Here is a 15,407-nt window from a genome sequence, read left to right as displayed (position 1 = left end):
AGGGATCCATGGCTTACACCTACGCAGCAGAACAGATAAGCGAGACAGGAAATGATGACGTCACAAGGAAGAAGGGTAATAGAGACAGTAAGTAAAAGTCCAACCCTGTTTATGTGGAAATCCAACCCAGAGAGGGAAGGGCCATGTCCAAGGTCACATAGCTTTAACTCTTTTCCTGCATTAAAAAGAAAGAAAACAGCTTGGGAGTTCTTGGATAGACTGTGAGCTCTGTGATGCGGTGAAAGGGATCTCGCCCACTGCCGTCCCCAGCATAGCACCAGGCACATAGAAGTTGGTCAAAAGGAAAGTGTGAAGCTGTGAATCTAGAAAATTGCAATTTAAAATCCTTGCTCTGCTATAAAACAGCTGTGCTGAACTCACTGAGGTCTGGCATTTTGCCAGATAGGTGGAAGGAAGTTGGAGTTACACTATTCAAAAAAGTCCAAGAAGTGAAAGGAGTTATAACCTTTCTCCACGCTTAGTAATCAATTTCTAGTTAACACAATGTTCTTAGTCCTTGATACTCCTATCTGGAAGCAGGTTATTTTTCTCCTCACCCTGATTACCATCTGATGTTCTATACATTTTACTTATTGTCTGGTCTCCTCTTACTGGAATTTTGGGATGTTTTGGTCATTTCCCTCTCACCTGACTGGCGCAGAGTCCAATTTATGAGGCTTTCCTTCCCTATTTCAACCTAGCCTTCTAAACCCTCTAGGTCCTGAGCCGCCCTGCTTTGCAGATTAGGACAGAGCTCCGAGACGTGAAGCTGCTGATCCAAGGTCACAGAAGCTGACTCCAGACCACTGTTACGCCCCCGCTCAACTGCTAAAGGACGCAGTCACGTAAAGCCAGGTGGCACCAACGTTTTCTCTTTCCTCCTGAAGTTCGCTTTTGCTGCGACCGGTTCTCCATTCACTAAAGTGTATCTGCATCCAGCAGGGACGCCCAAGCCACAGCGCAACTGTTATGCTTGCGGTTCGGGGAGACACGTGCTACCCCGGTGAATGAATCGCATGTCCCCACCCCCGCCAACAGCCAATCACAATGTGTAAGAACCCGGCAACTTCCGCCTATTGCGGGCCGGGAGGCCCACGTGAGGATCCAGAGACAAGGGAGTAGGAGGTGGCGCTTTGGGGGCGGGCTTTCTCCGCCTCGCCACCAATCCAGGGGCCCGCCAGGGACGCGAGGGGCGGGGTTGACGTGGGGCGCCAAGGCTTTAAAACGACGGGTAGGCGGGCTCAGAGAGGAGTCCTAAACGGGGGAGCGGTGAGTGACGGCGAGTACTGCCCAATACCAGGAGGGGTTGGGCTGCCTGGGCCAATAGGAAGTCTGAGAGGCGGGGCCGGGACTGCAGCAAGTTCAGTTGCGCGGAGACCGCAGCTGTTCTCTGTCAGTGGAAGCAGCGGCCGTACAGACGGCGGCGACGACTTGCGGCGGCGGGCGGAGGTGAGTGTCCGCGGCGCTCCGCACCTTACTCTTCCTGCGGCAGGTCGGAGCGGGTGGGCGTGCGCCGGCGCCGCCGCCAGAGACGCTTATGTAAAGGTCTCGCGCGCAAAGGCGGCGCCGTCTCTGTGAGTGACGGCTTGAGGAGACCGCGGCCGGCGGTGCGTGACGCGACGCGACACGACGTGCGCCGTCCCTACCCACCTCGTCCCAACCCCCCGCAGGGACCCGGCCGGCGCGGACCCGCCTCCTCCCCTGCCCCTACAGTGCTCCGCTCCCGGAGCATCCCTCGCTCGTGGCGCCGTATTGTCCCGCCTCCAGGGCAACCGCCGGGTGGCTTAAATTCTCTCGGGCCCGTTTTGCAGATGTAGAAACTGAGGCACCGTGGCCAAGAAATGCCTTGCGCGAGGACTCTGAGGGTTCAAGCCCAAAGTCTGTTGGAACTGGGCGACCGAGTAGCCCCATCATAGTGAACGCATGGAAGCCGGGGCGAGTAAGGTGAGGGGTGGTCTTGTTCCAGGTGCCTGCGCTCCTCCTCGCACGGCGTGCTCCTTAGGAACCCTCTGTTCCACTTTGGTTCAGATGTGGAAGGAAGCTTGAGGCGCCAGACGCAGTGCTTTGCCCAAGGCTCCTCAGTTAGGAGGCGCGGTTAGGCTCAGCCCGTTATTTCTACCGCTTTTTAGCAGTTTATGAAGTGCATTCAGCGTGTGTCCTCCTGTGCACGAGTCAAAAGCCTTGGCTTTGAGGACCTGCCCTGCAGGTTTCTGCCAGCGTGATTTACCCTGTGTACTCTGAGCAAGTTGTTTTACCTTTAGAGAACTCTTTCCTCTTTCAAACTCTGGAGTTAAACCAAGTCCCTAGGTTCCTGGCAGCTTTGAAATTCTTAAATATTTTCATTTCTTGAGGCCAGGACTAATCCGCATTCTTTAGTTGAGAAAACCGAGCCTCTAAAAAATAGCAGCACTTGCTAGATTACAACTAGAGCTCCCAGAGTTTTTGCCATGTGCGTTCTCTGTTGCTCTCTTACCCACTGCCACACGCAGCAGCCCTGGCTGGCCTCTCCCATGTCACCCTTTTCCTTTATGTGTTGCAAATATTTGTGCCGGGAGTGGTTGTGCCGAACTTTCTATCTACTTGCAGCTACAGCTTTCTGTTGGCCTGCTCTTCATCTTAACTCTTGAACTCTTAATCACATTCTTTTGCACACTTATACTGCAGAGACCTAGAAAAGTTCTGAGAGATGACCTAGGTGATGAAATTAAACCTTGTCCTAGAATTGAAAGGTGGCTCACGTCTGTAATTCTAGCTACTCGGGAGGCAGAGATCAGGAGGACCACAGTTGGAGGCCAGCCCTGGCAAATGGTTGGCAAGACACTATCTGAAAAATACCCAACATAGAAAAGGGCTGGTGGAGTGGCTCAAATGGTAGACTGCCTGCCTAACAAGCGTGAGGCCCTGAGTTCAAACTCCAGTACCACCAAAAAAAAAAAAAAATTGTTGACAAACTGGTTGGAGGAGAGAAAAATAAAACATAAGTGGCAAGTCGACATGCCACAGATGTTTGTAGAAAGAGGTGAGAGCAAGGTATGACCCAGAGGAAGAAAGGAAGAGGAAGTTCAGTAAAGGCCCACAAATCAGGGCAGACCACAAGCAAGGGAGAGGAGAAAGGGACTGGCCTCAGAGCTACAAAGGGATGGATTTGTCCTGGTGAAGCTCTTTTTTGATGCTGCTGGCAGTGAAGCAGCAGTGATCAGAGTTGAGCCACCAAGGTTTTGTTTTGGAAGAGGAGGGCTAGGGAAGGTGGAAGGAGAATGTGGGGGAAATAGTACTTCTCAGTTGAGTGTGAGCAATTTGGTTGGTAACTGGGAAGAGGCCTCAATAGCAGATGAAACCAGGTGAGGGCACTAGGGTTTGTAAGGAAGTGAGATTGGATCCAAAAGCAGCTGGTGTTGGGTTGGGCTCTGAGGGTCCAGCAGCGGCCCTGAGCTATAGGTTGTATCCATTTGTGTTCTAGTAAACTATTTTTTTTGTGGTACTGGGGTTTGGATTCAGAGTCTACACCTTGAACCACTCCACCAGCCCTTTTTTGTGTTGAGTGTTTTTGAGATAGGGTCTTAAGAACTATTTCCCCGGGATGGCTTTGAACCATGATCCTCCTGTTCTCTGCCTCCTGAGTAGCTAAGATTACTGTCTCAAAGAGTTTACCAGAGTTTACCAGTTTACTGTTCTCAAAGAGTTTACCAGTGAGAACAGCCATCCCTTTTGCATTTTGGTGCTTGGGGATGGAGCCCAGAGCCTTGAGCATGATAAGCATGCACTCCATCACTGAACTACATCCTCAGCCCACCCTTTGTTTCTTACTGGCTGCCCTGTATCCTGCCCTTAGGAAAAGGGCTCTGTTTACTGTGGTTGCTCAATGTCAGTTTTTTGAGTTAACTTAGGCCAACATCCAAAGCCTTCCCAGTTTACCCTAGTGAATCCTCCTGCACCTTATTTCCTCTCCCTGTGGAAGCTCATTGCAGCCTGGCTGAGCTGTCCCTGTGCCAGATCTACCTACGGGATCTCAACACAAAAAAGGGCCTGTGGTGGGTCCCTCTGGCCAATGTAAATGGCTGGAATTCTCTTTATCCAACTCCTTGCTTTCTCCCTGTCTCCCTTCCCCAGGCACTGTGCTGGGTGCCCGTTCTCCCAACATCGCGTAGGAGGCTCTGGGCCCAGTGGCAGGGCTGGATCTCAGACCCATGTCTCTCATTCCATGTCACAGATAGCTGTGACATGGAATCTGTATCCCTTTTTGCTGTATCCTCACAGCGCCTAACACAGTGCTGGGAACAAGCAGTCTCTTAATAAATGTTTTGGATTAATTAGTAGAAAATGGCTCAAATTGAGAACCAGTGAGAAGGGTGGAAGTTGGGGAACATGGAAAAGAATCAGTTTGGGGTGGCAGGGATGACCAGCACCATTGGCAGGAGACCAGTAAATCTGGGAGGAATCCCCACCTCTCCTGAGCACTTTTCGCATTAGCTCCGTGCCTCATTCAGGTTAGTGCTTTTGTGGAAGATTAGTGTGGACCTTTTCTTTGGCTGCCTCCCAGCAGCATCAGCAGGGTCTCGCTGTGCATCCCAGGTTGGCCTCAAACTCATAGTCCTCCTACCTAGCCTCCTAAGTATTGAGATTACAAAATCTACCACTGAACTACATCCCCAGTTCTTCCTACCCTCTTACCACCCCCTCTCCTTTCTTTTTGGCAGTACTGGGGTTTGAACTCAGGGCCTCATGCTTTCTAGGCAGGTGCTCTGCCACTTGAGCCCCTTTGCCAGCCCTTTTTTGTGTTGAGTATTTTCTTTTTTTATTGTTTTATTATTCATATGTGCATACAAGGCTTGGGTCATTTCTCCCCCCTGCCCCCACCCCCGTGTTGAGTATTTTCGAGATAGGGTCTTGAGAACTATTTGCTTGAGCTGGCTTTGAACTGTGATCCTCCTGATCTCTGCCTCATGAATACCTAGGATACAAGTGTAAGCTACCAGTGCCCGGCATTCCTGACACTCTTTTGAACAGGCCCTACACTTTGTAACCCAGAAATACCTGACTGGGGCTAGGTTCTGATTCAGAGACAGCCTTCCCAGAAGGGAGTGTTGTGCCTCATCACTACTGAAACCTTGCCTGGGCCTAACTGAGTCTCCCTCACTGCTTTGCCTTAGGCTGCCTTCTAGTGTTAGCTGGGACCCTTGGTCTAAGGAAGAGATCCTGATAGTGGAAGATGGGAAATTGATGAAAGGAGTAAGCATTTCGTCTTACTTATTGAATGGGAAGCTTGCCTCAGCTTGGCATTCAAGACTTTATTGTTACCTGGTGCTGGTGGCTCACACCTGTAATTGTAACTACTCAGGAGGCAGAGATCAGGAGTAAGAGATCAGGAGGATTGAGCTTCAAAGCCAGCCCCAGGCAAATAGTTCATAAGAACCTATCTGGGGGCGGGGGAGGAGAAGGACTCCGACGGGTGAGTGCATCACAAGAAAGAGCTGGTGGAGTGGCTTAAGCAGTAAGTGTGGGCTGGCAACATGGCAGTAGAGCACCTGCCTAACAGTAAGTAATTCCAGTGCTGCCAAAAAAAAAAAAAAAAAAAAGATGTGATCCTACCTGTTGGGCTTTTTCTTCCACTGACCCCCCTCCACCAAAGGTCACCTTTTCTGCATTGGGTCCCCCCACCATTCACTGTTCCCCAAACTCTGCTCTTGTTCCTGGTGACCTTGTTTTCTGCAGGGCCTTTCCTCTTGTCCTGTCAAAATGAAGTTATTCTTCAAGACTCAAGGCTTTCCTATATTAAGCATTGTCAAATCTATTTGGTTGGACATGGGCTTTCTCTTTTAGTAATGATGGTAATGACTTGCTATTATTAATAATAAAAATAATCTGTATGTGCCCTCACTATGTGGTGACAGGGACCTTGCATACAGAGAGGCAAGATAACTCACTCAGAGTTACAAGGCTAGGAAATGACAGAGCTGGAATTGGCCTGAGGTGCTGGGTTCCTGCTTGGGTGCCTCTCAGGTATCATTCCTTTTTTTTACCTTCTAATATTGGTCCCAGCAACTTAACTTGCCTTTTGGCACTTTTTGGGCAAAGCCTGTGTCTTCTGGCATAGATCTTTGTGCAAGGTATGCACTTAATAAATACTGTATTGAATTGATTGCCCCAAACATTCAATTTCAGCCTTCATATAATCTACCAAGGCAACTGGATTTCTGTGAACATAGATTCAATCCCTTTGCTGGGTTGCTGGTCTGTGTCTCCATTTTGCTATTTATTGAATAATGGCTTGAGCTGCCTCATAAGTGTGGCTTTTTGAACAGAAGCAGTCTGTACGCTCTGAAAAGTGGTCAGTCGCACACTGTCATGTGTGGGCTCCTGGGAGCCTGAATGTAGGTTGCACTCTTAAGCTCGGCAGGGAGGGGCTCTATAGGAAAGGGTCTGAGGAGACACATCTCAGGTCACATAAGACAGTTCCTCATTAGTGTCCAGTTGCATCCTGAGATAGGAACCAGAGTCCCAAGAAGCAGGAGCACAGGTATTACCTGAGGATTAGAGGCAGCTGTGAGGAGAAAGTGGCCCTGGGGCTGGCTGGAGGTGGGTGGGAAGAGAAAGCACTTTAGATGAAACAGGGACTATTTCTAGAACTTGTTCTTGTGTAGTAGGTTCAGACAAAGGTTTTATGTAAGTGTTTACTGCCACACACATCAGCCAAAGTCAGAGTGTGTCCTTTGTGTGAGTTACCTCATTTTGGTGATCCCTAGAGCCTGTGAGGTGGGTATTGCTACTGTCCCCATTTTACAGATAAGGGATCCTCTGAGGGTTGCTGGAGCGGGTAGCAGAGCAACAAAGGCTGGAGCCCAGAAAGCTGGACAACCGAGTGCTGCCCTGGTGATCTCCATGGTATCCCTGAGATGGAAGCAAGCAGTTTTCTGGGTTCTAAGTCTGTGTTCTTGTTGCTCCTTGGTTCTCTGGGGAGTGCCTGGAGAAAAGAGGCTAACACTTTTTCTTTTTTCTTTTACTTTAGATAGTGTTTGCCTTCTGGAGAGCTGACAGATCACTAAAGGTAAGTTCTGTGTCTGAACCCAGGCCTGCGAGCTGTATGGGGTCTTTGATGGGATGACCTGGCTGACTATAGCTGTGAATGCTATAGTCCTTGCCTGCCAGGTCTCAAGCTCAATCAGTATAAAAGGCCATGCACTGATTTTTGGAAAATCTCCATTTCAGCTCGGTCTCTGCATTTTGTTGGTTTTCACAAGAGGGTGACATCTGGCTCCCTGCTGGCCCAGTTGGCAGCTGGCCAGCTGCAGCAGGAGAGTGGGACTTGGGAAGTGGGCAGGGGGAGGGTGGTGAGGCTCCAGGAAGCATCCTGGGGCTGGGCAGCCTCTGAAAGACCCCTTCTTCAGGGGTGGTTGCAGAGATGGGCCTCTGGTCCCTGAGGGGGTCAGGAAAGCATGCAGCTGGGACATGAGTGATGACTCTGCCAGCTAGTTATAAAAACTTGACACTTGCCAATGACAAGGGGTAAAGGTGGAATTGTCCTTTCCTTTCTCTCCCTAGTGCTTAGGCAGCACTGCCTTCAGGGTATCTCCTAATGTGGAGTCTCCCCAAATGCAGGTGGCTGGGAGACCCAGTTCCATCTGATTAACTCAAATTCCAAGGCTCTCTGGGCTGGACCCTGATCTTGTCTCCTGATGCAAAGACAGCCTGGCCAGGCATTCTCTTGAGTTCAGGGCACTAGGAATGCTCTATCCTACAACTGACGGCAGATCCGCTGCTCTCCCTATTTCCCAGCTAGGTGCCCTGGGGACTTGGTGACTCACCTTTCTCCACAGCTCATGTTCAGTGTGGAGTGAGGATTCCTTTGTACAGGGATTTTTCTTGGTTTTCTATCCATTGTATAGGGATTTTTTTTCAGGGTGCCCTTCATAATCCAGGAGTTGGTCTTTGTGAGAATTTCCAAAGTCCTAGGCCTTGGGCCAGCTATGGCTATTTTTCACTCTTCTGTCGAGTTTGCTTAGAAAGCTGGTAAAGAAAAGGAAGATGGGTACTGGGTGGAAATGGCCCTGTACATGGATGAGCTCCATCTTTCACCATGGTTCCACTACCCTCTTCTCTCTACTTGTTCTATCCAGTTTTTGTTTTGTTTTGTTTTTTGTGTGTGTTTGTGGTACAGAGTTTGAACTCAGGGCTTCATGCTTGCAAAGCAGGTGCTCTACTGTTGGAGCCATGTCTCCAATCCATTTTTCCCTGGTTATTTTGGAGATGGGGGGGGGCGGGTATCGCGAACTATTTGCCCGGCTGGTTTCAAACCATGATCTTCCTGATCTCTGCCTCCCAAGTAGCTAGGATTACAGGCATGAGCCACTGGCTCCCAGCCTGTCCATCAACTCTTCATTGATAGAATTGGATGCCATTTCTTTTGCTGTATCTTTGCAAGAAGAGCTGAGGGAGCTGTGAAGTATCCCCGAACCACGTATCTCCTGGAGCTGAAGAAACTGAAGCCTGAAGATGGCTTATGAGCAGAATCCATGATCTGACCCTGTTGTTTTTAAAGCTGTCATTTTATTGGTGTCTTCCCCCAAATCCATCAGTTGGAAAGGAAAATTAGTCACTAAGAGCCTTCTCCCAGGTCATTTGGTTTGTCAGAGCTTGTTCAGCTCATCTGTTCCCAGGGTTCTGCTGATTCCCCAGAGCTTTCCTTAGTTACGGTAACCAAGGCACTGTCATCTAGGCTGGGGGCCTCCTCCCTTGTAGCTTTCTCCTGGGTGATCTGGAAGGGAGGTGGATATAAGCTGAGTGTTAAGTGTTAGGCCAGAAGGCAGAACCCCAGGTCCTCTCCTCCCACCTTAACCTCCGTCTCTCCTGTTACCTCCTTGTCCTGATTTGCCATCAGGGCTGGGGGTGGGACCTGGGATATGGGGATATCACTCTGCCAGAAGTTCATTTCCACCAGCTGTGTGTGGAATGGGCCAGACTCCTATGGCAGGCAGCTCCTCTCCTGACCGACATACAACATGACATCTGCAGCTGAAGCTGCGGAAAATTCCATGACCTGGCTGTGCTGAGTCATGCTTAGTCTCTGAGAACACCAGTGTCTCTTTTTTCTGTCTGTCACTGGTCTGCCCAGTGACATCCCAGGGATGTCAACAGTTGCTAGGAGGGATTCTTGCTGCTCATTTCTTGTCTCTGCACTCACTTTATGCTTGTGAGTGCTTTCCCTAAGCAGTGTGCTGTTCATCAATACAAGATTTATTAATAGTAAATGACTCATAGTAAGAATATTATCTATTCTGGGAAATACTCCTCTTCTGGATGAGGAAACAGATTCTGAGAGCTGAAGTTGACTAGGTGAGTTTTAGGATCTGCATGAGTTTCCGGATGCCACACCCTGCTCCTTCCCAGGGATTTTTGAGTAATGGGAAGATTATTCAGAAGTTACTGTGGTTGAAAAAAGTTGATTTTCAGTTTATTAAAATTGGGTGGGAGGCATGGCTCAAGCATTAGAGTACCTGCCTAGTAAGCCAGAAGCCATGAATTCTAACCCCAGTACGACCACCAAAAAAAAAAAAAAATTGTTAAGGTTGAAAATTGAAAAGTCTAGTTCTTCCTTTTAAGGGCTGAACTTTTAAGTTTAGCTCTAAAAATAACCTACAAATCCTACCATTCTATTTATACTTAAGAATTTTTTTTTTGTGTGGGATTAGAGTTTGAACTCAAGGCTTCATACTTGCAAAGCAGGTGTTCTACCAGTTGAGACACTCCTCCAGGGCAGTCCCTTTACTCTGGTTATTTTGGAGATGGGAGTCTTGAGAACTATTTGCTCAGGCAAACAGCAATCCTTCCGATCTCAGCCTTCCAAGTAGCTAGTATTGCAGGTGTGAGCCACTGACACTTCTAGAATTTTTTTTTTTTTTTTTTTTTGGTACTAGGGTTTGAACCCAGGGCCTACGCCTTGAGCCACTCCACCAGCCCTTTTTTTTGTGATGGGTTTTTTCGAGATAGGGGCTTGTGAACTATTTGCCCAGGCTGGGTTTGAGCCATGATCCTCCTGATCTCTGCCTCCTGAATAGCTAGGATTATAGGCATGAGCCAGTGGTGCCCAGCATACAAAATTTTAGCTTTCACTTCAAAGGGCCCTTTGATTAATGCTGGTCCCATTTGAACTTGAAATTTTTAAATTAAATTTATAAATTAGTTACTTTCCTTTAATTATTTTAATATATCTTCCAATTGCCTGATTAAAAGTTCCATAATACTTAACTCCTGTAAAGCTAATAAATTAAACTGACTTAAATTTTTCATAAACGAATGTTTAAGAAAATTTTTTTTTATATTTTATTTTTTAGAACAACTTTCTGAGGTATTACTGACATAAATTGCACATATTTAAAGTGTACAATTTGGTAAGTTTTGGCAAATATGTACGCTTATGAAGCCATCACCACAGTTCAGACAGTGAACACGTTGGTCGATCGCCTTTGGAATTTCTTCCTACCACTCTACCTCTCCATCCTAGGTAACCATTAAACTGCTTTCCCTTACTATAGATTAGTTTGCATTTTCTGGAATTTATGGAAAACAAGTGGATTCGTTGAGTCTGTATTCTATTTTGTCTGGCTTTTTTAAATTTCTTTTTTTATTATATTGTACTGGGGGTACATTGTAACATTTATGTCTGCCTTCTTTCATTGAGCATAATTATTTTCAGGTATGTCCATGTCCGTCACATGTATTAATAATCCATTCCTTTTTGTTGCTGAGTAATTATCCCATCACGTGGGTATCAAAATGATTTGTTGGTCATCTCAGTTACTTCTAGTTCTGGGTGATTATAGATAAATCTGCAGTGAGTTTGTGTACAAGACCTTTGCATGGATGTGCATTTCCTTTGCTCCTGGCAAATGTCTCATATAGGAGTAGCTGGATCATTCCTTTCACTTAAACTGCCAAGCTGTCCTAGTTTGTGTCGGTACCTGCAGCAGATGAGCATTTGGTTCCTGTCTGTTCTCCCCAGCACTGGGTATGGTCAGTGTTTCAGTTTGAGCTGTTTAAATAATGTTTAGTGGCATCTCGTTATAGCTTCAGTTTGAGTCCCTAATGACTAACGATGCTGAGCGTCATTTCATGTGCTTATTTACCATCTGCTAGTACTGATTTTTTTTTTTTGATGGGACTGGGGTTTGAACTCAGAGCTTCGTACTTGTGAAACAGGTGCTTTACCACTTGAGTCACACCTCCAGTCCAACTTCTTCTGGATATATATATATATATATTTTTTTTTTTTGGTGGTATTGGAGTTCAAACTCAGGGCCTCATACCTGTTAGTCAGGTACTGTACCACTTGAGCCATTCTGCCAGCTCTGTTTTTTTTTTTAAATTTTTTGTGGTTCTGGGGTTTGGACTCAGGGGCTATACTTTGAGCCACTTCACCCGCCTATTTTTGTGATTTTTTTTTTTTTTTGAGATTGGGTCTCATGAACTATTTGCCTAGGCTGGCTTTCATCTGCAATCTTCGTGATCTCTGCCTACTGAATAGCTAGAATTACAGACATGAACCACTGGCTCCTGGCCATTCTGGTTATTTTTGAAGATGGAATCTCTTGAACTGTTTGCCCTGGCTGTCTTCCAGCCACAATCCTCCTGATCTCAGCCTCCCAAGTAGCTAGGGTTAAAGGTGTGAGTCACTGGTGCCCAGCCAATACTGATTTTAAACTCAGTAGTATTCCTACCTAAAATCACAAGTCTAAAGCAATTACTTAGTCACATGCTTTAATTGGTACCTTTTTTTTTTTTTCTTGTGGTGCTGGGGATTGAGCTCAAGACTTCTTGCTTGCTAAGCAAACCCTCTACTACTTAGCTCCTTTAATTGGAATCTCAAAACTGAATTTTCACTCTGAACTGATCAAATTCCCTGTTCCCCCATACTGGGGGTGGGGGAGGAAGTTTGGGAGGACAGGAGCAAAAGATAAGGAAACATACAGATTATATTTTGGGAGGAGGTACTGGAGATAGAATCCAGGGGCTTGTGTGTGCTAAACACACGCCACCACTGAACTACACTCAAAATCCAGTACGCAGATTTCTTAATGGAAAATTATAAATACTATGGTTTTAATTTTCTTCAGCACATTTGTACTTAATTCTGTATCTTCATAGAATTAAGAAACTTACTTAATAAGAAATAATTACATGATATCGTAGTATTACATACATAGAAGTATTACATACTTCTGTAAGTAAGTTTCAATGTTTCTTTCTTAACTGGTCCGTGTAACACAAGAAACCCTTGGCCCAGATGAAATTAGGTCTTGACTTTTGAATCCAAATGTTAAGTAGAGCTCTGATTTACTGCCATTTGCCCCAAATGGTCCATGTGCCCTAGATAGAAGCATTCCATGAGCTAATCTCTTGTCATATAACTGCAAATTCTCCACCCAGATGCAAAACCAGTAGACTGGATTCATTGATCTGTTTACAGCTTCATTTCTTATGCATCACAAAATATGCAGAATTTCAATACAAAATAGGCAGAACTTGGGTTCTGTGTATCTTTCAAGGCTTAGTCTGACTCAGGCATGTAACATCATGCCAGTAGTGATCCAGCAGGGTTAGAATTTGAGTCCCAGTCTTCCAAGGCCAGGTCTGGCAGTTTTTCCCCATGTTTCTTAAAACTTTTCAAAAAAGAGAAAGGGAGTCTAGAACTTAAGAATTCTTGCTTTCTGGTTGGGCTTGGTTACCAAGAAATGCTGACAACTGGAACGAGTGCTGCCTTTTTCCTGTTCTTCAGTTCATCCCGCAGGAATGATGAGAACTTGGCCTCTCCCTGCCCTTCCAGTGGACAGTTACCAGTGTCTTTGGAAGGACCATTGCCATCAAATTCTTGTTAGAGATTGGATCTTGGCTGGTAAACAGATATGGAATCACATTCCTGTCCCAGTTACTGGGTTGGCCCCAGGAAGCTTGTGGTAATGAGTGGATTCACTTGAGAATTATTCCTTCAGCCTGACCTCTCCCTTGATGTCCCTTGTGAGTAAGTATGTAGGTCTAAGAAAAGGACCTTTGAGTAGGGAGTGTCATGGTTCTACCTTAGATTCTTGCCCTGTGGAAATCCCCTTTCCCTTCCAATTTTTTTTTTTTTTTTTGGTTAATCATGGTAAAATACTTTGTCATACCCCATTCTGGTTGCCATAAGAAAAATACCTTAAACTGGGTAATTTATAAACAACAGAAATTTATTTTGGGGCTGGCAATGCAGCTCAAGTGCAGGTAAAGCCCTGAGTTCAAACACTGGGTCTGCCAAGAAAAAAAAAAAGAAACCACTTTTGGAGACCGGCATGTCCAAGATCAAGGCACCAGCAGATTCAGTGTCTTGTAAGGGCTTGTTCCTCACAGATAGTGTCTTCTTACTGTATCTTCACATGACAGAAGGGACAAGCAACTCCCTTCACCATCTTTTGTAAGGGCATTCGTCACATTCTTCAGGGTGGAGCTCTCATGACTTAATTGCCCCCAAAGGTTTTAATTCCTAATATTATTTTGTTGGGAATTAGGTTTCAATATATCAATTTGGGAGGGGACATCAATATTCAGATTATATCAAACATACAACATAAAATTTACAATTTATCCAGGATTCCATTGTTAAACCCAATCCAAATCTGAGAAAGCTGATCTGAGACTATAGCAATGAGCTTCTTGGGGAGAGAGGTTTGGCAGAGCATAGATTCTGGAGCTGAATGCCTCCAAGTTTTTGCTCTTCCTTTTCTTCTTTTGCTCCCTGCTGGTTGCCTCAGTCTCTGGGTGCGATAACAGCATTGTCTGTGTGAGTGTCCTGCTGTTTCAATGGGCTGGGCTGGAAGGGCTGGGCTGGAAGGGCAAGGTCCCTGGAAATGCTAATCACTAGAGAAAGCTTCCTTCCAGTACTTTGGAGCTTCCCCTGTGCATTCAGGGCAGCAGAGGCCAAAGCTAAAACTGCCCATTAGGAAACGTACCATACCCACATGGAGCAAACAGTGAGTGTACAGATGTGAGGCCTGAGAGGGTTTGGGACCCTGCTGAAATTTTTTGCTGCATGGTCGGGGAGGCACTTTAGAAAGAGAGATTGACCTAGCATACTTAAAACAGGAATTTGCAACCCTCATTTCTGTTTTTCTCCCAATTTCTTGATATTCGTGGTTCCTGTGGTAGGACTTGAAATGGAGTTTGGTCAGCAGAAAAGACGTGGGGCAACCTCTGTCACTTTGAGATTAAAGTCACAAAATATGATTTGCCTTCTAGGAAAAGCTTTGTCCCCTGTATCTGGCCTCTTTTTTTGTCCTTACAGCTCTGAGCCAGTTTTCCTTCCTCTGATGGCTTGCTTCTCTAATAGTAGGAAACCACTCAAAGTTTAAAGAGGCTTTGCCACCAGGCAGGGGTAGCTCATGCCTGTAATCCTAGCTATTCAGGAGGCAGAGATCAGAAGGATTATGGTTCGAAGCCAGCCCCAGCCAATAGTTTGAGAGGCCCTATCTCAGGGAGGGGGGGAGGGGGGGCGCGGGGGGGGGGGAACAAACCTTCACAAAAAGGGCTGGTGGAGTGGCTCAAGGTTGTAGGCCCTGAGTTCAAACCCCAGTACTGGGGGTGGGGGGAAGAAAAGGAGTGACTTTGCCCCCTGGAGCCAAATTAAAGGTATTTCTGGGACAAAGGGCAAATGCAGCCATTCCTAACAGATATATGGCTCCCAAAGAACATGTCAGCTACCGCCTCTGAGATTTTTGTTCCAGATTAACCTGCTCAGCAGAGCCCAAGAATCCAGCTATGATGGAGTCCATCCAAGGGGTCTCTGAGGTGTCCTGGATGTATATGGGCTGGAATCCACCCTCCAGGGAAATTCTATGGGATGATGGAGTGCATTCCACACTGAAAACTGGTGAGGCAAAGAAAGCCCAGGTGTGACCCAGTCAACTGCTTCAGAGACCTAACAGTCTAGTAATGAAGCAGGCTAGAATCTGGGGAAGTTTAGGGCTCATAAAAGTTTGGGACTCATATATGACTTAATATATGTGTGTGTCAGTTGCTCAGGGATGGCTCGGATTGCCCTCACCTGGCCTGGGAACCACCCATGCCCCTTCCCACTCATTGATTATTAGATGGGAATCACCTGGTTCTTCCCTTACCATAGGTTAGCATAAGCTTTCAAAGTGCCTGGAGAAAAGAAGCACTCTCTCTGCCTTCTGGCTTCCCCCTATATTTCCCCTCCCTAACTTTTAATAAACCACATGTCCTGCTATGGATTCTTCCCTGTGTGGGACACAAGGGCTTTGGAAATCTTCTGATCACAGACTGCACCAGAGCCATTAACAGTAACATGTTACCAAGTGACACCCCCAAAGGGTTAGTGTTTAACTTTAAAAAAGTTACTTATTCTAGCTGAGTAATACTTGTTT

At 46.5% G+C, this 15,407-nt stretch overlaps 1 protein-coding gene across 7 annotated transcripts in view; it reads left to right on the top strand.

Annotated features, from left to right (window-relative positions):
• Positions 1 to 15,407, top strand: part of Pc (pyruvate carboxylase) — a 107,247-nt gene continuing 91,840 nt past the window's right edge. For 2 of the 7 annotated variants that reach the window (XM_020164831.2, XM_074049868.1), the window contains exons 1-2: positions 1 to 1,449; positions 7,007 to 7,045. Coding sequence is in view for 2 of the 7 variants with exons in the window: in XM_020164830.2 (XP_020020419.1) it covers positions 1,924 to 1,944; positions 7,007 to 7,045 (60 nt within the window). In the remaining 5 variants the exon portion in view is untranslated. Of the gene's footprint in view, positions 1,450 to 1,811; positions 1,945 to 7,006; positions 7,046 to 13,973; positions 13,995 to 15,407 lie in introns of those variants that run through there. The other 5 variants (XM_074049863.1, XM_074049870.1, XM_020164830.2 and 2 more) reach the window with 4 other exon arrangements.

This window comes from Castor canadensis, chromosome 1 (assembly GCF_047511655.1).
Source record: "Castor canadensis chromosome 1, mCasCan1.hap1v2, whole genome shotgun sequence".
Classification (NCBI taxonomy): domain Eukaryota; kingdom Metazoa; phylum Chordata; class Mammalia; order Rodentia; family Castoridae; genus Castor; species Castor canadensis.
The sequence above is the reverse complement of the archived record's forward strand: the minus strand, read 5'-3'. Positions and strand labels throughout refer to the sequence as shown.